Source organism: Python bivittatus, unplaced genomic scaffold (assembly GCF_059951505.1).
Source record: "Python bivittatus isolate LINGU-HERP-01145 unplaced genomic scaffold, Pbiv_v1 ctg000840_np1212, whole genome shotgun sequence".
Classification (NCBI taxonomy): Eukaryota; Metazoa; Chordata; class Lepidosauria; order Squamata; family Pythonidae; genus Python; species Python bivittatus.
In genome coordinates, this window is record NW_028277113.1 from 15857666 (window position 1) to 15882746 (window position 25081).

The following is a 25081-nucleotide window of genomic DNA, read 5'->3' on the forward strand; positions in this document are numbered from 1 at the left end:
AATTAAATAGTCCATCAATTCAGTAGAATAAAGCTTCTGTTGATTAAATGGCACAGAGCAATTTTAATAGATGGGAAAGCACATTCTATCCTCTAGGACTACAAGGTAAGAGTTCGCATTTTTTTTCTGAATTTATTCTATGCTATATTTAATAATACCGAATGAAACATTTGCTCACGTCACTGAATTTTCTTTTAATTTCTTGCCTCCTTCACTATCTTGCATGAATTGCAAATATTTCTCAGATGGTCCCCAACCCTCCAGAACAGGTTCTGGGCAAGAAGCAGAGGAGTTCTGCTGGCAAATGTTGTGCTGCAAATAAAATAAAACTACTGGCTACAACCATTCAAAAGCATTTATACTTCAAGTATTTGCATAGAAATATTGGTGAAATGCACAAAGATTAACATGTGGATGTTTTATTAATGAGTTAAAAAGCAACTCAGGAAGGTGTCTTAAACCAGGTTAGAATAATTCTTCACCTAACCTGGTATTAACCTCTCCATTAGTAGAAATTCTCTACAATCTCAAGCAGAGGATCTTTTCCATTTCTTTGGAACCGGAGAGACCTAAGACTGGACCGTTTTCTTCTGTATGCAAGCCCTATGTTCAATTGAGAGTTGGCAGCCCTATTAAAAATGTATCAAAAATAGTCATTCAAAATGCTAACCAAAAGAACTCTATGAATATTAGTCACACTCTGAGGAAAAGGTTCCCTTTTTCTTTTAGGTTTCCTAAATAAAATGAATGCAGGCAGATTTCCCTATCTATTCTAATAGGACTGCATCCTCCTTACAGATGTCTATTTGTTTATTTAAATAGATTTCTAGGCTACCTAGAAATGGATATTTATCTTTCATCCTGCCTGGGACAAATAGCCCTCCAAAGACAGAATATCAACAAGGGTGTCCACAGATGTTTTACAATCTAAGAAGCCGACCAGACTGCAGATTACATCCTACTTTGGTGCTAACTTTCCCAGCCACACCTGAGAACAGGGAAAGGTTAGCTTAGAAGTTAACCAAAAGTTGCAGAGTTGGCTGTGGGGATGCACACATAACTTGGTCACTCAAGAGGTCATCCTTCCTGTCAACCCTGCAAAAATTGCTTCATGAGGTGGCCTGTGCCTAATGATAGGGCAAGCCCTGAGGATTGTAATCCTAAGGCAGTTCTATGGTACCTTCAGGCATGGCATCTGTAGCGTGAAAAAAATATGGAAGTCTAGCCCTGCATCCCCAACTTTCTTTATGTGTTTTTACTTGCTCTAAAATAAATTGTTTCCATGTTACATCATTTTTTTCTTTTCTTTTACATAATGAGGTCTTAAAATCCAGTAGCCTAATCATAAGGAAAGAAGGGAAGAAGTGAAGGAGGGGATATGGGAAACATATATATATATATATATATATATATATATATATATATATATATATATATATTAAAATTGTACTGTAAAAGTATCAGAGCTCAAGGGCTTTGGATAGTTTAGCCAAAAATTGGTTTCCTGAACTGTTTAAAAGTAGAAAACATGCAAGACATTGTTTTACTTTGAAAATAACTCCAATTTCAGTCTTAATGGCAGCACGTGATCAGCCTTGCCTGAATCTGGGAAGCTAAGCAGTGGTAGGCCTATTTAATAGTTGGATGGGAGACCACTAGGGCATTTAGAGCTATAGATTAAATTGGAAAGTTGAAAGACATCCTGGAAGACCATGTCACATGGAAAACTACTTCTATGTGACTGCCAAGAAAACGACATGGATGTGCCCATGTGATTATTAGGAAGTCAACTTTCACTGGAATGAAGTATTTTCTTCCATGATTTAAAGGGAGAGGAACTGAAGATTTCTAGACATAACTTCTCTCTCCCATGTTCCAACCCTTGCTAGCAGCTACTCGCTCCTGGTTGTGGATAGCTGGCTTCAGAATACATCATCATGTAGTGTAAGCATTGCTAACCATCAGTGGGCTGAACGTCTGCTTGAAAAGTAATGCCACCATTTTACCAATAGATGGCGCTAAACAGTTTCACTTGAATCACTCCTTCCCCATTTCTTAACATATACAGTAGTTTTATGCAGACTGTTGACAGAATAAAATAAGAGAAGGAGCTTTTAGACCAGTGAAGAAAGTAAAAATATTTTCTTTTACACCGGATCCCTCCTAAGCTTTGTTTCAGCTGGACATTAAAAAAAAACTAAAAAAACCCCCAAGTTTCCATAAAACTGGAAAGGATGCAGAAAAAGACGGCCAAAATAATCAAAAGGATGGAGCAGCCCTAAAGTTTATATTATTTAGTTTTTTAAGAACTAAATATTAGGGAGGTGGAGCTATGGTATTTATACATTTAAGGGGTATATAAAAATATCTGTCATTCAACTAAATTCCAATGAATAAGAATGTTGGTAGCTTCAGGGAAACATAAGGAAGCTTTGCTCACACATGGTGCAGAGTCAACCTACAGAATTTGCTCATCAGGAAATATAATGATAATCATATGGTGGTTAAGGGGAATTAAATCAATTCCTGGTGAATGTCTGTAAGTGTCATATTGCAATATATCCTACCCAGCATCAGAAATAGGAGTGCAGCTCCAGCAGGAGGACATGCAGGCACTCCTATCCTACTTACTGGCATGTGGCTGGTCTAGGAACAAAATGTTTTACTAGAGAGACTTCTGATCTGATCCAGTTCCTTCAATAACTAAAACTCCACAAGACCTGACATTGCAGAGAAGATAGGAAGCCTTCAGGAATTTGCAGTTATGTGGCAGCTCTTTGGAGTTGTATTCAATCTGAAAAACTGCAAACTGACCCCACCTTCTCTCTAAAAGGGTGCTTTTAAATTTTTAAAATCCTCCAATCTCTCCTCTTTCACAGGTGGCCCTCACTTACTCACCACTCATTCAGCGATAGTTTGAAGTTACCACGGTGCTGAAAAAATAACTTTACTGCCAATTTACCACCATTTATGACCTTCGCAGCATCCCTCAGTCACATGATCACCATTACAGTCAGTACATGTCCTGTGCCTGACCTGTGTGTTTTTTTTCCTCCCCCCCCCCCCCCCAGAGCAGAGAGATTGGAGAGGAAGGAATTGCAAGACAGTAAGTTGTTTGCTGTTCTACACATGGAAAGCAGTGTGGTTGCACCAGCAGCCCGGGGCTGGGAGCCACAGAATCACTATGCAGATTACTCTCTTGAAATCCCTTCCTCTCCAATCTCTCTGCTCTCCAAGGTGGGGGCAGGAGAAAGTATTTCTGTAGGCAATCTCTCCTTTGCCTGACCCTCCCCCCACCCATGCAGAGCAGAGAGTTAGGGGTTTCAAGAGAGCAAACTGTTTGCATAGCATGCTGGTGGCTCCCCAGGCCAGGCTGCTGGTGCGATCACATTGCTTTCCATGTGTACAAGACAGTAAGCAGCCACTCGAGCATTCCAGGAGTGATTAGGAGGCAAACAAAAGCCGAAGTATGAAACTGAGTAATCTTGTCAGTTTTAAACCAGAAAGCCGTGGTCACATGATTTCCCAGTTAGCGACTGCTTTACTTAGCAGTGGAGTTGCCGGTCCCAATTAGGATTGTTAAACTAGGACTACCTATATTGTGGTGTTTAGGGTTCAGGCATTAATAGCACATTCAACCTCCTGTGAATAAAACATGGCTTTCCAGAGGAATGATTGAGACAAAAGGCAGTTGGGTGCATTCACTGTTATAGACCATGGATAAATATGATTTTTGAAATAATATGTTTAATATGGGAATACATTGCATTGCCCTTCAGTTTGATTTTAACTGATCTTTTTCCTATTATAACTCTTTAATTTTTAAAAGTAGACCTAGCCACAATTTATTTTCTGTAAATTAACTGAAATTGATCCAACTCAGGCTCTAAAAGTAAACACATAATGTAATAATCAGAAATAAGCCTCCAGCTTTCTTATTCATCCTCCTAGATATGTTAAAAACAAGAACTATTCATTAACCTACTTATTTATAGCATATGCATTAATTGTCCTTGGCTAAATAAGAGGTCATTTCAGTTTTATCTTGTTGATTTATACTACATCCCCACCCCAAGTTCAATGGCTCTGAATTTCTGGATTGTTTTGTGTTTTTATTGCTCCCTAAAAGATATACAGATAGTCCTTGTTTAATGACCACTTGTTCAGCAACTGTTCAAACTTACAATGGCATTGAATGAGTGGTAGTTACGACTAGTCTTTGAACTTTCGGCTGTTGCAGCACCCCCATGACCATGTGATCATGATCTGGGTGCTTGGCAACTGGCCAATTTCCAACATGCATCCCCCCCATGATGTGATCACAATTTCCGACCTTCCCTGCTGGCTTCCCATAAGCAAAGTCAAAGGGGAAGCCAGCGGGAAATCAGAAGTCCTGATCATGTGAGGTCCTTGCTTAAAGACCCATGTGGTACTTGCTTAACGACGGCAACTGGGGACTGCTGGGATTGCTGTCACTAAGAGATGCAGTCATGTGACGTCACACTTTATGACCATATCACTTAGTGATGGAAATTCCGGTCCCAATTCTGTCATTAAGTGAGGACTACCTATACACAAATTTCTAAATTATTATATTTCAGTCAATTAATTTTATTTATGGCCAAAAGGTCCAAAACCAAGTTACAAATATAATCTGAACTTGGTATTAGATAAAACAGTTTATCAAATAAGATATTTTAAAAATATTACATAATACACTTAAAACTCCAACTCATTGATTTGTTACTAAAAAACCTTGTTTTTATAACCATAGTTAAAAATCTGGCTGTTGCCACTGTAATTTTAGGATTTTCATCTGCAAATAAAATTTTTACATATTCAGAAGTGTCTCTTCCTGGTTTGGATTTTAAAATAGGTCTGATAACTACCTGCTGAAGACTCTTATGCCATACAATACAATGTGATCCATCGTTTCAAAATCAGTACCATTACAGGGACAGAATCTTTTGAGAGATGGGGATCTTTTAAAATCTAGCATATAGCATATTTGATGGCAACACATTTAATCTGGCTTTTGAAAAAGCTATTTTGTATTTGCTTAAATATAAGATATTCAGATATGTAGGGAGTTGAAAATTATATCTGTAGTTAATTCCAAAGGTTACAGGGGAACATGAAACTTTGGCTTTAGCTATTAATTCCTCTACTGAATTATCCCATAGTCTTTGTTTGATACAATGAAATGCTGATGACATACCCCTGGAGAATAAATAATCAGGATCAATGCCAATCTCCCTAATCTTTTGAGTCACCTGTTTAAATCACATATCTACAAAGGATTCATTTAAGATTTCCTGAAGCAACCCTTGTTTTTAAAAACATATACAATATTGGCAAACAAAACTTAATGGTGCTTAACCAAGCCTTTGTTTCCAAGGGGCATTGCCCAGTTTCCATGAGAATACAGGCAGTCCTCGATTTATGACCACAATTGGGACCAGAATTTCAGTCACTAAGTGATGTGGTCGTAAAGTGAGATATCATGCGACTGCATCATTTAGTGACAAGTGAATTTTACTGGTCATTAGCCGAGAACCTACCCCAATCCAAGCCATTCCAGGCTTGATCCTGCCCAGCCCCAAGCCTCTTACTGTCTCCAACTTCCCCCACCTATCTACCCCGATCTCTGCCCTTTTGGCCGCCCTGCACCCTGCCTTGCAAGTGGCAAGCAGCCCCAGAATTGTGTAGCTCTGGGACTGCTTGCCATGTCCCAAGAAGCTGTGGCCACCCCAACCCATTCCCAGCCTCAGTCACCCTCTGAGACCCCTGCCGTCCTGCGCTCCACTGCCCCAGCTCACCTTGCTGTCTTTTTGCTCCCACAGCTGATGAGGCGACCTAGCTGCTGGGTTGGGCCAGGCTGGGCTTCAGCCGCAGGAAAAAAGAAAAAAAACAAGCCAAAAGCAGTCCCAGAGCCGCAGTGCACCAAAACACCCCTTTGCAAAAAGCTCCTGGAACGTGGCATGCCAAAAAGCCCTGCCCCAGGAGCTCTTTGCAAAGGGACTGCTTTGGGCTTTTTTTTCCTTTTTCTGCAGCCGAAGCCAGCCCAGCCCAGCCCAGCCCAGCCCAGCAACCAGGCTCGGCAGGCCTCATCAGCAGCAGGGCAAGAAGATGGCAAAGTCAGTTGGGGGAACGGAGCACAGGGCAGCAGGGGGACAAAAGGGCATAGATGGGGAGAAGTTAGGCAGGTGGGGGGAGTTGCAGCACCCCTGCAGTTGTAAGTGTGGGCAGGCTGCCACGTGCCCAAATTTTGATTGCAGGGGTGCTACGATGGCTATAACTTTGGGTACTGGTCGTAAGTTACTTTTTTCCTCACATTCATAACTTTGAACAGTCGCTGAATGAATGGTCATAAGTCGAAGACTTCCTGTAACAGAATTTGGAACACAGCTTGGAACACTTAAAAGAGATTTTAGAAATTTCGCCTGCAGTTGTGCTTATTTATTTATTTATTTATTTATTTATTTATTTATTAGCAAATGTGATCCAAATTGGAGCTCCATATAAAATTTGAGATTAAAAACTTGTATTGCTGCAGGAACAAATCTTTCTCCTTTTGAGTAAAAATATTGAAGTAAGGCCATCATAGTAGATTTTGCTTTCAGAAGTATTGCCTTGTAATGATGTTGCCAGGTTAGATCTGCTGTTTCAATAAATAAAATGGCCAAATAACTAAAATTCTGTACTATATTGTTATATGATCCTGAATTTTCCAGGTGTACTTTTAACTTTTTTTTCCAAGCCCCCAAATTTTAATTTTGTCATAGTTGATTTGTAATTGATTTTCTTGGCAGTGCTTAACTAGTACCTCAAGGAGGTATTTCAAACCCAGTCTAGTACGTGAAAGAAGAACAGCTTCATCCACATATAACAAAGCCCAAATTTTCCTTTTGGCTAATGATGGACAACGGCCACCAACCTGAAGTAATGTGGTCTCCAGATCATTGAGGGGCCAGGATGCAACCTTGTCTCACTTCCTTATTTATTGTAATATCGCCTGTAAGTGAGCCTTTTCTGTTGCCTCTAACGATTGTATTTGTAGCTTGGGCTCATCTGAAGAGGTTAGGAAGAGGATCAGATGTTATTCCATTTTATCCTCAAAGTAGTCTGGGTTCATTTTAGCCATTTTTATGGGTCTCAGCTGCCATACTGGACTCTGATATCTATTATTTAACATTGAGCATTTTATAGTCTCAGATTTCATACTACAGAAAGCCAATGATCATAAAAATACATTGCTGACTGTGGGGTGTTCTATTCAGTTACAATATAATAATTTATACAGGCACATGCTGAATAAAGAATATGGCTATAAATGCATCTAAATAAATTTAGAATTGCAGTTGATAAATAAATTCAGAATTTAGCCTCATTTGTAATGCACTTGGGTAGCAAAATCATACTAGTCATTTGTGTTATAAGATTTGTCCCTCAGAGGTTTTTGATCATCCTACATAACAATATGAATTCTCTGAACAGTGGCAATACTTTCTTGATAGTGGTCCATGTGTTTCCTGGATCTCTGTTCTTCTGCACTGGCAGAACATTTTCTTCTAAGGAATTCATTTTGGTTTAAACAGAGAGATTTCTGTTAGCCATTTTCTTAGTTTCATCATTTGTCTAGATCTTGGGCTGACACCATCAACATTTCATTTGCTTTTCTTCTTGTAAACATCAAGCATTGCAACTGTGTTACCTGTGCAAAGGCATAAAAGGTAAGGGCAAATAGGGAAAATGAATAATGAAGATTTAAACACAACATAGTTTTGTTGTATGTCAAAGAAGGAGTAACTATCTTAGGAATCAGCAACTGACAGCCACCGGACAAAAGTTGGCATCTTCAGTGGTGCTGATTTTTATATGTAATAAAAAAAGAAGATTGTGAAAATGGGACTTAGTAAACAGAGAGAGATTCTTACCTCCGCTTGCTTCTCAGCATGGTTCATGAATGAAGCTAAGCATAATGTTGTTAATTTGTTTTGGCCTAGCATGATGTGTGAATTTACCCATTATGTCTAAACAATACCAGTATGGTTTGCTCAACAAATCCTGGCTTAGTATTATAAACAAACAGAGAATTGAACCTGCAGCAAAAGTAACTATTTGCTAGGAAAGGGATCTTTGTTGCCCAGAAATGGGCAGCATCTCTGTTGGTGGGACACACCGGGAGACTCTAATCTAGGACTTATAACATTCTAGTTTTATTCTGATTAGCTCATTTAAGCCTGGCAAAGTCTTATTTCCATACATATGCATATACCTACTAACTTCATTTGCTAGTTAATTTTTTTTTAAGTCTCATTTTCTAATTAAATTTTTAATAGTGGAATGAATGTACACTGTCAGGAAAAAAAGAAAAAGGTTTGGCAAGGTAAATGAATGCACAAATCAATCCATACCTGAAAAACAATGACAAATGGAAATTAACATTACCTTGATTTCCCAAAGAGGATGCCCTACCTTGAAGTAGCCAGTAGAAAGCTAAGAGAGAGGTAATTTTAATTTCTTTTATGTTAGCTAATATGCTACAAATGACTAAAACATAAAAAATAAATGTGTACTGATAACTTTAAAGGATTTCTTTGCAAGACTTGACTCACCCCAAATCATGTGGTTGAGAAATCTTCCTATCATGTAGCAAAAGAAAAGGAAGATAGTAGAAATCCCTCCAAACACTGCCATGCTGAGTGGACTAAGCTTACTGAAGATAGGATATATCCACTTCCCTGTTTTAGCATAAGTGTACAAGATCCTAGAAAAGGAATTAATTTATTTTAGTTAGGATATCTCATCATGAAACAAACATGATCGATTGGGCTCAAGCTTAATTATAGTTAGAACAAATATTCTCCCTAATAATGATTAACTCAAGGATTCAATACATCAGCTGTCCAAGCCTATGCAACTGTCATCTACCTACCTACCTACCTACCTACCTACCTACCTACCTACCTACCTATCTATCTATCTATCTATCTATCTATCTATCTATCTATCTATCTATCTATCTATCTATCCATCTGTCCATCCATCCATCTATCATACACAGCATATATATTCCTACATTTCAGCCAGAAAGATTCCCAAAGAGGCACTGATCTCACTGAGGATTCTTATAGCAGCTATCTATCTTCAAAGTGGGCTACTATCAATTCAAGTTCAGATCTAGATGAGTTTTCCCAAACTAACTTGGTAATCTGGTGACCTTCCTGTAAGTAGCTTTACATAAGACCTGATGTGGCCTCAGCCTTTGAGGTCTTGGTAGAATTTGCAAATACGACTAAAGGAGGGGTGGGGTAATGCTGTTCTTCCTGCCAGGGCCATTAGTTCTGGTGGCTTCTTTGAGAGGGCATAGCTCAGCTGACAAAAAAAGCAGTGAAAGGAGACATCAGTTCCCCACCTGCAGCGTATTGCCTACCTCACAGGACAGCTAGAATATAACAAACAAAGGGTGAAATTACTCATAACAGTAATAAGACCATTTTACATAGAAATGTTTTAAAGAAATAAATATCCATGCATTTTTTCCCAAAGGTCCAGATTCTTGTGGGATCTTTTGGTGCCTGTAGAAATGAGTCAGTTTAAGGAATCCCATCAATATGGCTATATGCATACTGTTTTCCATGGGAGCCTCAACTCTGTGGGATGTGTGATGACATGGAAACCTTTCAATACACCAAGCCTTCCTCAGTACAGACATCCACACTGTATATACAAAGGCCTGTCATCCAGTGTCATCACTCATGCAACATTATGCAACACCCTTCCTACTGCAGCTCTACCCTAGTGGAGCATTCTAGTTAATATAATGCCTGAATAGAAAATATTCAGGAAATAGGTTTCACAGATAAATACAAAGAAATAATAATTTTAAAAAACTGTACAGAAGCATCGTGGTCACAGGAAATGGGAAAAAACAAAATACAAATAACTTTGATAAGTTTAAAATTGTGTATCAAGTTAACAGCACAATCTTGTGCATGTTTAAGAGCCCAGGTAGGTCTGATGCTTGCAGAAAGAGGTAGAGCGCTCTTCCCCATTGCACATAAATCCTTTTAGGACATTGCACTGAAATGTCTATGCAATTATGGGCCTTCTACTGTGGGAAAGAGGCAGATATATTGCTTGAAAAATTTTTGGCTTTTGTTTTTTAAATGAAAGCCATGCTTTATGTTAGAGATCCAATTTTTTCAGTTGGCAGTTCTATATTTTTTTGAGTGGTAAGTAGACAAGCCCAGGACAAGTCATGGGGAGGGGCCAATTCATTTTAATTTTAGTTAAATTACTATTGAAATGAATAAAATAAAATGAACGTGTGTACTCCACATTAGGGAGAGGCAACATGATGCTTCCAAGGTTCCCAGCTCATTTTTTAAAGTATTTATTCAATGAAAAGAAATTTAAATAGGAAGCTTCTAGCTTAATATGTATTTACAGGAATGCCTTTAAGTACCATAATAGTCCCACCAAGGTGACAGAAGGCATTCTGGTAGACTAGGTCCCCGTATGATTAATGAGTGTTTTGGGGCCATAATGGCAGCTAGTTTGCGAGTGACCCCACCATGTACTCCCAGAATTCCAAAAGTGCCCCTTACCACAAAAGCTTGCCTACCCTTGCATTTTGTAACTTGCATGTTTATGTTCATTTTCCCCTTATGTTACATTTCTTTTTATAATTCAGGGACAACTTTTGGAAACATTCTGTGTGGCTGCCCCAAAAGTTCTCTTGGGGGGTGTGCATCGCATTAAAAGCTGTTCATGGGATGTTGAGAGGATATGTAAGCCTCTCAGATATCAAAACATGTCTGGCTGATCTTGGAGGTCTTTTCTTTATATTTGGAGAATCAAAAAAAAAAAAAAGTACAGGTAGTCCTCGTTTAGTGAATTGGGACTGGCATCTAGGTCGTTAAGCAAAGTGGTCACTAAGTGAACCCGCAACTGTGCTTATGATCTTACATCAGCCTTTCTTTGCTTTACAGACCTGTAAATCTGAGGATCTGTCATAAAATTACTTTTTCATTACCATTGTAACTGCAAATGGTTGCTAAATGATGCAGTCACTAAATGAGAACTACCTGTAGTAGAGAAGATGGACAACTCTCATTCAATATTTCTCTTTGGGGAACTTCTGATGGGAAGGCTGAGGAGTATTAAATCTTCTTAATATTGTTGCCTAAGGCCAGGAGCATCCATGGGAGGGAGGATGGTAAAAAAAGTCAAGATGGAAGCCATGGCTGCTCATTTGAAGCTCTGTTCTTTTACATGCATCATGTGTATGTCTTCAGTTGCATGGTTAGGGCTAGCTTTTTTACTTCTTTTACTCGCTTGTTCATGCCCCCACCTGGAATTCAGAAATAACAGCAAAAGTAGGGCTATCCTAATATATCTGATATCAAAGGAAAAGGACAAGATGATGTCAGCACCTAATTTCATATTCAGAAGCCAACCAGTATTTCAAATCTGGCAATGACCCAACATACCTGAGGAGATCCAAAGCAGGCTGGTGATAAGACGCAGTTCTACCACCTATACCTTCATGTTATTTCCACTATCCAGCACCTGTTGCCTGAAGTGGCCAGTTCATTTGGATCATTATTAGGCTGGCCAAAGGCACCAGATATCTAAATAATAACTATTATTATTAGGCCAGCCTCTTCCTCTTCCTCCTCCACCTGGTTCAGAGATATCCTCCAATACATGTGGGAAAAAATCCTTTAAATTAAATTTCCCTAGCTAGCATTCTCTGTGTTGGACTACAAACATGTCTGGTGAGTACTAAGTTGAAGAAAACTCATGTAAACTTTATATTTGAGGCAGGATTGGGAATATGCTGCCCTCCACAAATTACAACTCCCATCATTTACTTGCTTGCTTGGTTGTTTGCTAATTTATGTATGTATGTATGTATGTATGTATGTATGTAATTTACATGGCTACCCAACTCACTCACGGTGACTCCGGGTGGCTTACAAGAATAAGGTAGCATTAGCTATGTTTGATGTAGCTGTTAGGTGCTATAACTCAGCAACATCAGGAGGGCCAGGAGGTTGAACAGAAGTTTTGAGGAAAGTTCAAACAGCAAAATTTGTAGAGACAGTGACTTGAGCAAACCAGCACTATGGAATAGCAATCTGATAACCAGCATGAATAATCTGATTAAGTTTAGGAGTTGATTAGACCACAAATCCCCTTGTGTAGCTTAGGTATGGGCTGTATAATGTAGTTCCAAAGTCCCTCATGGTCAGATCAGAGTCCACGCTAGCTGCATTTGAGGATTTTTTTTCCCTGCAGGATTGAGAGAAGGAAGTTGTTTCCATTGAGGGCACTGAGGCTGGATGTTTAATTAGGTGAGAAAAATAATTCTTTCCTGGCTTTTTGCCAAAACATCATGTTAAAAAAACCCACACCTTTATTTATATAATTTTTAAAAACTTACCAAAGTTGATAGCTCAGTGAAGCTATTCCTAAAACAAGAAGGCTTTTACTCACTGATGGATATCGATGAGGGGTAATGAAGATCTCCAACAGGACCAAAGGAAATATAAAAGTGTGCTGGAAAAAAGACAGTGCTTCTCACAAAACTAAATTTATGATGCAAAAAAGAAAGAGTATAATGCTGCTAGTTAACACAAAGTTATATTTTAGTTTAAGTAGCAAGGATATAGGGAAGTGGCTAACACAATAGGCAATAGAGTTCTTCCATAGAATCTGTAGAGGTACCGATAAAAAAATGTGCATCTCTTCCATTTTTTCCTCCTTAATGTGGCTTTTTTTTAATGGAAAACTAAAAGAAGGAGGTTGGGAGAGTTACAAATGGAAGTTGTAGTCCTCTGGATTCTATGGATAATGCTATGCGTGGAGCAGGGCAGTTGTAGAATAAACGTCCTTCTCGAAGAACTGATGTATCTTTTAAAAACATTATAATTCTTCTGTGCCAAACCTCCAGATGGCAGCAACTGACCAGGTTTGTCTTGATTCAGAAGCAAAGTCATGTTGAGCCTGGTTAGTACTTGGATGAGAGACCACCAGGGAATCTCAGGGAAGTTAAATAATCTCAGAAGAAGGAAGCAGCAAACCATCATTGTTGCCAAGAAAAGTGTCCAAGTGCTTTCTAAATTCTATTGTGCCTCCTTTATTTCTGAATTCACGTTGACTAATCATATTGTTTTTAGAACCGCCATATCTGTATGTATTGTTACTGCACATGCACATAAGGGGCATCTGAAGGGGCTGAATGGGAAGTCACGAAACTAAATAGACAAAAGGTTTCTGAGCTGGGCAAGGATTAAAAAAAAAATCATTTAAGATTGCCTCTTTTCAGTTTTATCCATTCATAACAGTATACAGTGAAAGAACAATGCAGTTTACAACAGCAAATTAGTTCACAGTGATTAACGTTGATAAAGCCAAAGACCACAATCATTGCATGATTGGCCACTTATTGCAAAGTTTTCCATTTGCCAATGGCTTTTAATTAGCTCTCCGAATGAATTCCTTTTGCTAGACAATAGAAAGCTGACTGGAAAGATGACATTAGTAATGGACCATATACTGCGGCTTAAAGCTAGTTGAAAGCCCTTTAAATGCATTTTGTTTTCTTCCCTGGAAAGTGGTCCCTACTCATAGCAATTTTTAATATAACTCTAGTCAAATTGCACACCATGAGCCATTAAAAGCAATTAAACTTCATTTCCACTATAACATATTGTTTAATTTACCATTCATTCAGATAAATGCAAGCTTTGTATTTTGAGCAAATTAAAAAAACTGTTTAAAAAGCAAATCTTCATAATTATGTCTCAACTGACATCAATCTTTGAGGGTTGACAAAAATGGGATGGTGACTCATTTTTACAGTTTTCATGATCAGTTTTCTTTTTCATTTACTTGTAACAAATAAAAATCTGACAAGGGAAAAGGATTATCATACCAGGACACTCCTCCTTCTATAATAAAAGGGAGAAGGGAAAACCTGATCTGAACAAAGGCATCTGGAGGTAAATAAAAATACATGAAGAAATTTAGTCTGGTTGCCCACAGACATTTTCTTTCAGGATGAGTTCTGTATTACTTTGCTTTTATTCATTTATCATTACAGAGATTTTATTTATTTAAAAAAAATATTTGGTTTATTCAGGAAAAGTACTGGTCTGCTGCTCTTACTGAGATTGTTTGAAATGATAATAGCAGATCCAATTTATGTGTAGTGAAATATTGAACAGAAGACTTAACATTTTCTTCAAAGTGCTGTGTTACTCCTAAGGGAACACTTTACAGTTTGATTTGTTTGCAATGGTGGTACAGATAGTCCTCATTTAGCAACTGCCTCATTTAGCAACCATTCAGTTGTGACGATGATGAAAAAGTAACTTTGCGACCAGTGCTCACATTTATGACCTTCGCAGGTCTGTAAAGCAAAGGAAAGCTGAAGCAAGACCATAAGCACAGATGTGGTTTCACTTAGTGCGCTTCATTTAATGACTGAGTTGCTGGTCCCAATTGTGGTAGCTAAACAAAGACTACCTGTATCTGCATGACTGTCATAGGGCTACAGATTATTTTGGGATGCACATTTGGGGCGTTTCTCATTTCTACTTGTACCTAATGCCCTGGCAATATCTGTTCTCTTTTTTTCTTTTTCTTTTTCTAGTTTTTTTACTTGGGCCTTAACTCAAGGTGGTGAACACACCTAATACTCTTTCCTCCTCCCATTTTGCCTACAACAACCCTGGGAGGGGAGTTGGGTTGAGAGACAGTGACTGGTCCAAAGTCACCCAGCCTACTTTCACGCCCAAGGCAGGACTAGAACTCACAGTCTCCTGGTTTCTAGCCTGGTGCCTTAACCACTAGACCAAACTGGCTCTTCATCGCATCTCCAGCCCATAAGTGAAACAGGCTTAAATTATCCTTAGCTGTGCCAGTGTTAGTGTTTTCTGACATTATCCAAGAACAGTTTCAAGGAGTGTAAAATCTGTTAGGCTTTGTCACCCATTATCTTGGAGGAAATAGGTGAATGTAGTGACTGGGAACAGAGGCAACAGAGGGATTGGCAACAGGGACATCATAATCCAGGTGGATTCAGTTTTTTGCCAGCTGAAGGATGGGTGGAGAACACTTCAACTCAGCAATGAGGAAAAGCTTTAAGTAAATGTGGGGGATTGTCCAACCTTGTTAGACATCACCATCAAACCTCCAACAGAGTGCTGCTTTTCACAAAAAAAACTCCCAATTCCTAGCAGGACTTGCCCTAGAATTAGATACAGTGAGGTTATCATCCCAGGTACTTGCCTGTGTATGACATAAAAAGACAGCAATAACAGAGCACAAAGAATGACAAACAAGAATGACATCTTTGATGCCTTGTCATTGGTTTTCGGTTTCTCAATCTAAACTGTCCAATTCAAGTTGTGTCCAATCTACTATACCAGCAGTGTATCTGATTACTGGTATCTATTATTATTATTATTATTATTATTATTATTAGTAGTAGTAGTAGTAGTAGTAGTAGTAATAGTAGTATTTTGTTGTATTTTTACTTTCTGGGAGGGAAAGAAATGTTTCTGAAATTTTCTATCACAGGTATCCAAACAACTTAAATGATCTGGGATATCTGTGGTTGCCATGACAGAGGGAAAGGAGCCCTAGTTGATGCTTAATCTTCACCATTTATTGGGCTAGAGTGGGCTGACTTGCAACTTGGCATTTCTGGAGAAAATTGATGATACTCAACCTTAACTTTAATTATTTTCAAGGAACTCCCAGGGTTCCACAGAGTTTTCTGGAACCTGGTTTGATAAACTTGGCTTCAAGCCACATTCCTAATTTATTATGTTAGCCTTGCTCAATCTGGTACCCCCACAGCTGGGGAATTGTGGGAACTTGACATCTGACACATTTAGCAGGCATTATATTTATATATTAAATGTGTAGAAACCACTGGTTTACAAAAAATACCTTATAATATTATCAACTAGAAAAGGATAATAAAATACTAAATACACTACTCTATTGTAAAATATTGTGAAATCTATACCAATGAACATATTGGTTCATTTTCTGATCATATATATATATTTAGCATTGGTATTTTTAATTGTTTGGGTTATTTTAATTTGGGGGGAAGTTTCTTCTATTTCTTGGTTCTGTTTAGTTATTTGTTGTTTATTAATTGTTTTTAGTATTTATTTTTTTAATTGTTTATCCTTTTTTGTAGGTTTAGTTGTAATCCTGCGTTAAAAGACAATATATTAAAAAAATTAGGCATTAGATGAGGAAGACTGCACTATGGTAACTAGACAGAACAGCCATTGCAGATACAGGAACAAAGACATTCTGAATCTTGCAATATACCCTCTCCTTGGGAAACAGGTATGTATTATTTGTAAGAAGGCTTTGAGGAGGAATGAAATGGTGGCTTGTGGTGAAAGCACTGTTGCCACAACCAACACATGCAGTAGAAAAATGGAGAAAGCAATGGAGAACGTTTGGCATTCATGTACTGATTTGTGTTCCTTGTGTAGAGGGATAGAAGATCTTATACTTTTAATTTTTGCAGCTTTCCGAAACCTGGTACTGTCCAGATATGGGATGCCAGATCCCATAATTCATTCTTACAGGTGAAGTTGGTCTGTGGATTGCAGGATAATGATGTCACAGCAGTAGGTGCTAAAGCCATTTCTCCATTGCTCTTCTTGGCAGTATTTCTGATTCTCTGAATATGTGAGAATGTTTTGGTGAATTAGGTTTGCTAGTATACTTAGCTGGAAAAATGGATGCAGAAGATAACTTCGTTTCTGAGAATGTCTGCCTTCCTCTTTCATTAGCTTTTGGCAGTGCATTTCTGGAAAGCCTCAAATAGTCAATAGTAAAACAGACAAGATTTTGAGCAATGTGGTGGTGCTTTGTCCTTTGTAATGTTTTTATTCATTAGAAAATTGGGATGCCCAAGTTTTTCTTTTATAATTAAAAAAAAAGGTAGCGGTGACACTGTTAAGATTACAAGCTGCTTCCAGCCTCAGAAGGCACCAGACTTGGGCCACAGAACCTGCAAAAGGTTCTCAGTGGTATGATTTCCATTCTTCAGCATATCCTACCAAACACTTTAATGTTATTCTGGCCTTTGTGTGACTAAACCATCATAGAGATTATTTTAATCTTTTATTCCTTACATTTATATCCCGACATGTAAATAGTCTCTTCTTGTCACCATAACCCTTTAAGAAAGTCTTTGAGAAAATGATTGTTACCCCTAATCACCCAGTAAGCTTCCAGAATAAGTGATTTAAATATCATTTTAATATTAGTACCAGTCTAATACTTCAGCTGCCAAAGTATACCACCTAGTAAAACTGCTAAAGCTACAGCAGGGCCCATACTGGTCCTGCTGCACATCCCTTACTGATCATCTTCCTCAGAGCCAACTTTCTAGCCATGTAAATGATGGAAACTAATTTGTGTAAAACACCAGTGCAGAATTTGGGGTATCATGGCACTCAATCAAATGTTGTCATTTGATAGCCTCATCCTGAGTTAAGAATCAATAGCCAGGAGTCATGGCAGAGAAGATTTTAAAAATCTAGGTATGATTCTTTCTTTTATGACTCAGGGTCACATCAAACCTTTCCTAACATTGACCCACAAGGGTCATAAGTACAGTACACAACTATAGCTCCTGTTTTGCTGGCAGCATTGTTGCCCTTGACCAGTACAGAATCTGTCTACACATTGTTCCTGGTTGACTTTGTTTGATAACATACCAATTTAAACATTAAATTTAGAATATCATATATATAAAACTGTCAGCGATCACTTAGGGTCCTCATTTGATGCTGCTACAGACCTTAGTTGGCAAGCTCCTACACAATAGTTTTTGGATTGTTTCACTCCTTCCCAAATATTGCCAGTCATTTGTATTCCCAGTCTTTATTTATATAACCTCTGTTTACAGCAAAGCCTTTTCTGTAGAGACTGCAATAAAACCTAGAAAGGATCTCTCTGCCCCTCATGTAATGACTTCACATCTTTCCATTGATTTAAATTTGGCAAGCGGTGATCCACTAATGTTTCCTCCAGTGTTTCAAGGCTTCTTTGGCAATTCACACACCCACTTTTTGCATACAATGGTAAGTTCAGTTAAAGAGAGAAAATGAACACTACAAATGAAAAATTGCAAAGTTTGGCCATGATCCAGCCAATCTGAAGCTCTTCTCATTAATTTCTTGTAACAGATTAAGTGTGTGATTGACTCTTCTATTGTAATAAATGAACCTAAATGTGAATAATTAGCTGGATCGTTCTCATTTGCATAGCTTATGCAATGATTCTCTTTATTCTATTCAGCTTTTTTTCTTTTTACTCACCATTCCATGATTTAACCAGCTAGGAACGTATGGCTCCAAAATTTTGGGGTAAACAAGCTCCTGATCATAGAGGTATATTCCCCAAAATAAAACAAACACAAACTGAAATAAAGCAAAAAAGGAAAATGTTGACTGATTGAGTTTATGATGTATATTTATCTGCCTACGGTATTTGTCTGTCTGTCTATCTGTCTATCTATCTATCTCCCTCCCTCCCTCAGTGGTATCAAACAATAATAAATAGCAAAACAATCTACATTTTCCCCCACAAAGGATATGGGGACAAGTTTTTAAAATGTCAACTTGAAATGGGAGGGTGATGGATTTAGTTAGACAGGGGTTTTAGACCTTGTACAGGTAGTCCTCGGTTAACAACGGTAATTGGGACCAGGAACTCAGTTGCTAAGTGATGCAGTTGTAAAGCACAACATCACGTGACTGCACCAATTTACTACTGCAGTTCTGGCAGTTCCAGTTGCTGTTGTTAGGTGAATCCCACAGGGTTAAGTGTGACATCACGTGATTGCCATTTGCAACCTCCTGCTTGCTTGCCATTGACTTTGCTTGTCAGAAGCCGGCAGTGAAGGTTGCAAATGTGACTGTGGGATGCTGCGACATCATAATTGCAAGCCAGTTGCCAAGTGCCTGGATCGTGACTGCAGGGATGCTGCAACGGCTGCAACTACGAGGACCAGTCATAAGTCTCCTTGTTCAGTGCTGTTATAACTTCAAACAGTTGATGAATGCTGAACAAGGACTACCTGTAATAACAATGTCTACCTTAATTTTAAAAGAATCTTATAGCAATCTAGATCTAGATACCAGTCAATAGTCATTTAATTTGTAAAGGAACAAGCTATAAGGCAGGAATGGGCAACCAGTGACTCCAGGGCCACATAAGGTCCTCAAATCCCCTTTTTGTGGTTCTTGGAGGTCTTTTCACTCTGAAAACAGAGTTTCTTGCTATTTTGAGTTGGGAAGCAGATCAAAACAGTAATATGTGGCCTCAAAGGTACATCACAGGTAAAAACCAAAGATGCTCCCCTAGGAACAAGCCCTATCTACATGTGTTTTTTGTCCACCCACTTTGCAGTTCTCCTCTCCACCCCCAGTTGAAGTTTCCATTAATTCCCCTTCTCATTGTAATGCTTCCTTAATTTCTTCACCAAATCAAAATTACCCTCAGCTTTTTGATCAGGTGAGCATATCTCTAGATCTAATTTACATTTGTGCCCAGATACTGCCATCAGTAAAGATTCTGTGAAGGATCAGACCTTTCAATATTTTCTAGTAACATTTAGGAACATTTCACCCAGTGTCCTTCCTTGTCCTGTTTATCCAGGAATGACTATATCCCTCAATTCTCTCTGTTCCACTGCTTTCTTTTATACCCACTATATATTTGTTTTTATTCACAACCAGGAATTTTAATTCCACATGACCACCACCATCTTGCATTGGCAGAGAAATTCCTACCCATCCTATTCTTTTTCAAATGTTGTTGGCATGAGCCTTTTTCACAGCCTTTTTGTCTCCCATCTAAATCTAAGCTCCTCTGCCTGACACTGTTGTCTCATACATGCATTGAAACCCCTGAACTACTCTGGTCCTGCACATGGAGCAGGTAGCATTTTTGAGAATGCTATCTTGGTAATCCTTGATCTCTTTCTTATTACCTAGAAGCCCAAATTTGGCTTCTCAGACAATTTTTCCAATATCACAACTATTGCCACCTCCCCAGTGCTATCCAGCAGCTTTTCTAGAGAGCTTGTAGTACCTATAACTTACATACCAGACAAAGAAGTCACTATAACATCTATATTCTTTGTTTGTAATTATCAAATCATCCACAACAAAAAGACCTCAATTCCCAGAGGAGTATCCTCAGTATGAGAGGATGTGGGTTCATCACTCAAGGATTAGTTTCTGCCTACAGTACCATCTCTCTTATCTCAAATTGATGTATTCCTTCCCAAGACCCCTATAGAAGCTTGGAAAGATTATACTAAACTGGACATCTAACTATAAATTTTCTTCTGCTATAATACTAGAAATTATCTTAAAATCAAATTATTGTTTATCCAAATCATTATTTATCTAATTCATAATACATGCAATTAATCTTGCTTTGATAAATATTACTGCAACTTACTGTGGATGCAGGAAAAGCCAAGCTACCAAAGATCAGGTCTCTAAAAGGAATCATGATCTTGACAATTCTTTGATTCTTCATTAGTATAAGTGCATTAATCAGCAAGGAGACCATATGGAAAATAGCCTGCAAAACCTAAATTAATTACAGCCAATGAGCAGTTTATCATCCAGCTTTAAGTTGTACTCACCTCACCAAACTGTACACTTATGCTTTAGAGAATGGTTTTCAGGATAAACAAGAAATCGTCACTGTGGAAACTGCCACTGGCTAAATGTATTTTACTTACTGAAAATGTTTTAATGAATTAGTTTGGGTGATAAACTTTAACACTGCCTCATTTAATGAACTTAAATAAGAGAAGACAACTTTGGCCTGAATCTGCAAAGATCCAGTCATTGAAGGAGGAAAATCACTTCAAAAGAAGTAATATGGATTCTACCCAGGGAGGAATTTTGGTACAAAAAGGTCATTTCATAGTATCTAAGCCCGTGTGAAGTAGTACAACAGTACTCTGATTAACAGCACTGTTTAGCTCCAGAAAATCTGAATGTTTGGATCTGATGCATCAGAACAACCCAATTTAGTATTCTGATGCAATCTGAAAAACCAAACTGAATTATCAAAGCAGGGCAATTCAATACACAAAAGATAATCAAAGATAACAAATCAGAGTGAGTTGCTGCTTCGGTCTAGCATTCTACTTCAATGGGATGATTCAACTGAAGCCTTGATAGTTGGAAATGTCCCCATGGAAATACATCACAAAACATTATACAAGGTGAAACTTACATTTGATGGGATGATGCAACTGCTTGAGATACCAGATGATAGAAGGGAGGAGAAGCACCTCTCATTGGTTTCTCGTGAGCCCCCTTGGCCATTCCCTTCTACTGGACTGAACTTGCCACAGAGTTTGTCCTGCATTACAAACTGGCCTACTTCCTTCAACTATCTCTACAGCACTGAAGTAATATTCAACTGATAGTCCAATTATCCTACTACAAGCCCAATGGAGGATAGGAGAGTACCATCTTTTTCTTTGCCTCGAGCAGTAAAATGTCTAGGCCAGCTCTACAATTGCATTACAGATACTGTACCAAAAGTACCAATTTGATATAAATACATTAAGGAATTATGTAATTAAGCATTATGTAAGCTGCTGGGAAAACAGTCACAACATTATTGTATTTGTTTTGCTTTCCCTCATATAACTGGAGTAGGCAACCTTTGGGGATCAGTGGCCATTTTTGGAGTCCTGAGTACATATCAGGGGAACTCTTACACAAAAAGCTGTCATGGGAGAGACTTTCTCCTTAGAGAACAAGTGGATGGAATTGGCCACAGAATATCCACCTACCAGAAGGCAAACTGGTCAGATCCCTGCCACTCTGTCTAGACAGGCAGAGGCAAGAAGCAGGGAATATGGTGACCACTTTAAATCACCACATCGTATCACCAGCCCCAGCCATATAAGGCTTCCAGTAGGGCACAGCTAGGGCCAAGCACTCAGGCTCAGGTCCAGAATCTTGCAGGCCAAAGAGGTTATCGTGCCTAGGATTCCCTTAATTCTCACAGCATCTCAGTCTGGGTGCCCACATGGAAATTGTGAAAGTACAATTTGACAAGTACTACAGGTACTACAGGTACAGCCACAATTGGGACTGGAATTTCCATCACCAAGCAATGTGGTAGTAGTCAGACATCACATGACTGCATCGCTTAGCAACCGCAATTCCGGAAATTCCCCTTACCGCCGTTAAGCGAATTTCACCAATTGTTAGCCAAGGACCCACCCCAATCCAAGCCATTCCAGGCTTGGTTCCTCCCAGCCCCAAGCCTCAGTAAGGTAAGGGACTACCTCCAACTCCCCTCACTTGCCTATCCCCTCCAACTCTGCCCTTTTGGCTGCCTTACACCCAGTCTTGTGGGTTGGCAGACAGCCCCAGGACTGCCCATCTCTGGGGCTACAAGAAGCCCCTGAGCCGTGGCACAGCATGAAGATGAAGCCACCCCAGCCACCCCAAGCTTTGCGAAGCTGCCCCAGGAAGCTGCAGTTGCCCCAACCCGGCTGCCCCAACTGCCCCATGAAGCTACAGCCGCCCCAGCATAGCCGCATAAAGCTGCCCCAGGAAGCATTCATTTGCCCAACTGCCTTCTCTCCCAGTTCCCCACACCAACCTTTCACCTTTCACACTCAGCCCCTGTGGCTGGAGCAGAAGTGCCTCACTGCCTTTGCTATCTCCTTTTCGAACCCAGCTTCTCTGGTAAACTTTTCCTACACGCGGCTCCCTTGGAATGGGGCTTGCTTTTGCTGGTTTCGCTCGAAGGGGTAAATAATAATAATAATAATAATAATAATAATAATAATAATAATAATACAGCTGGAATAGTGGACTGGACTCAAGTTGAACTAGAAGCCCTGGATAGGAAGATCAGAAAAATAGTGACAATGAATTATGCCCTTCATCCACCAGCGACGTTGACAGACTCTACTTACCAAGGAACATAGGTGGGCGTGGAATGTTGCAAGTACACCAGACAGTTGAAGAAGAAAAAAGGGCATTAGAAGAATATCTGAAGGACAGTGAAGAAGATGCACCGAAGCTAGTATACCATGAAGGCTTATTGAATACCAAAGAAACCAAAGTGGCCTATAAGAAAGACCAAATGAAGAACAGAAAAGAGTCACAGCAAGGCAAAGTACTACATGGCCAGTACACAAAAAACTAGCAGGCAGAGCAGATAACAAGACCTGGCAATGGCTAAGAGCAGGAAAGTTGAAGAAAGAGACAGAGGGGCTAATTCTGGCTGCACAAGACCAAGCTTTAAGAACAAATGCATATAAAGCCAGAATTGAGAAGACAGCAACAGACAGCAAATGCACCTCTGCAAAGAAGCTGAAGAAAAAGTGGACCACCTAATTAGCTGCTGCAAGAAGGTCACACACACTGACTACAAACAACAGCATGGCAAAGTAGCAACAATGGTGCATTGGAATATCCAATTTGCCTGCAAGCAAAAACTGGTGGGACCTCAAAACAGACAAGTAATAGAAAATGAAGAAGCTAAAGTTCTCTGGGACTTTAGAATTCAAACAGAGAAGCACCTGCCACACGACACCCTAGACTTAACAACTGTTGATAAGAAAGAAAAAAGTCTGGATAGTGGACATTGCAATACCTGGAGACAGCAGAATAGAAAAGAAAGAACTGGAGAAAATCACAAGATACAAAGACCTGCAAATAGAAATAGAACGATTATGGCAAAAGAAAGCAAAGATAGTAGCAATAGTTATAGGCGCCTTGGGTGCAATCCCAAAACATCTGGAGCACCACTTGAAGACCATCAGCATTGACAAAATCACCACCAGTCAATTGCAAAAGGAGCTTTACTTGGAACAGCTTACAACCTGCAATGATAGCTTTTATACCATCAAACAAGAACATCTGCCTATCCCAGGTCCTTGGAAAGGACTTAATAGGTGGATAAAAATGCCAAATCCAGTCTAAACATCTGGCTGACTGTGTGACCAAACATCATAATAATAATTGCCCAGCAGTGTGAAGCTGGCAAAAGCAAGCTCCTTTGCAAGTGGTTTCTCTGGCGAACGATTCCTACACATGGCTCCCTGAGCCAACCCCCAGCCCTTTCCCATTGGGCAAAACCACTTCCTACCTTCCCCACTGGAGAAGGGGTCATGACTTTAGGAGGACCCTCAGATTGCGCACTAGGTCTGTCTGGGGCTATGCACCAAAGATGGCACCAGTGGGTCCCAAAACCCAGAGCCACTCAGTCTTCCCTGGGTTCAGCTGAAGGCTGTTGTGCCCCATCCAGACCCTCACAGCCTCCAGGCACCAGGATAAGATGTTCATGTGATTGAAAGATTTAATAAGAAGATAAAAACTAATACAAACTTATAAAAAGAAAGAAAAAAGAAAAAGAAATAAAGGGAAAGCTAAAAGTGCAAGAAAGGAAAAAAAGTAAAAGAAAAATAGAAAAGAAAGAAGAACAATACAAAGAAGTGGCTTCCGATCTTCTTTACAGCAGTTATAAGTACAATTATAAATTTACCTCTTTCTCTAAAGTTACACCTTGTCTCTTCTTTCTAAAATCTATCCTGTCTAATTGTCAAAATTATAAATTCTTTCTGTTTCTGCAAAACGTCCAAAAGAGGTTTCCAGTCAGCAATAAACATAGATATTGTCTTTTCTCTAATCAAAGAAGTCAATCTGGCCATTTCAGCAAGTTCCATCATCTTCACCAACCATAAGTACTTGCAACAGGATCATTACTGAGAAAGCACAAACCATGAAGAGTGGATTGTGTGAGTGAAGCTGTTTACCTATTTACCCATCTGAAATTTCAAATGATTTCAAAAGAGGTTTGCTACACACCCTCCATTATGGAAATTTCCCATCCACTCTTTGGCTGGTGCTGATTTCATTGTGGCGCTTTCATATAGTTTAGTACCCTTATTTACTTTTCAAAATTGTTAATGCTGAATTGTTCCACAGACTGTACCGTTTGTTGTTCAGTCGTTAAGTCATGT

The 25081-nt window shown here is 39.1% G+C and overlaps 1 protein-coding gene and 1 long non-coding RNA gene across 2 annotated transcripts in view; one reads left to right on the top strand and one right to left on the bottom strand.

Moving 5' to 3' along the window:
- Positions 1-25081, top strand: part of LOC148213707 (uncharacterized) — a 27642-nt gene continuing 2561 nt past the window's right edge. The window contains exons 1-2 of the long non-coding RNA XR_015794031.1: positions 1-105; positions 16232-16386. This is a non-coding gene — a long non-coding RNA (uncharacterized LOC148213707). The remainder of the gene's footprint in view (positions 106-16231; positions 16387-25081) is intronic.
- Positions 6560-25081, bottom strand: part of ADTRP (androgen dependent TFPI regulating protein) — a 24400-nt gene continuing 5878 nt past the window's right edge. The window contains exons 2-6 of the mRNA XM_088130809.1: positions 20530-20664; positions 18378-18479; positions 12455-12570; positions 8619-8770; positions 6560-7714 (exon numbers count right to left, since the gene is read on the bottom strand). Coding sequence (XP_087986935.1) covers positions 7668-7714; positions 8619-8770; positions 12455-12570; positions 18378-18479; positions 20530-20664 — 552 coding nt within the window. The 3' untranslated portion in view covers positions 6560-7667. The remainder of the gene's footprint in view (positions 7715-8618; positions 8771-12454; positions 12571-18377; positions 18480-20529; positions 20665-25081) is intronic.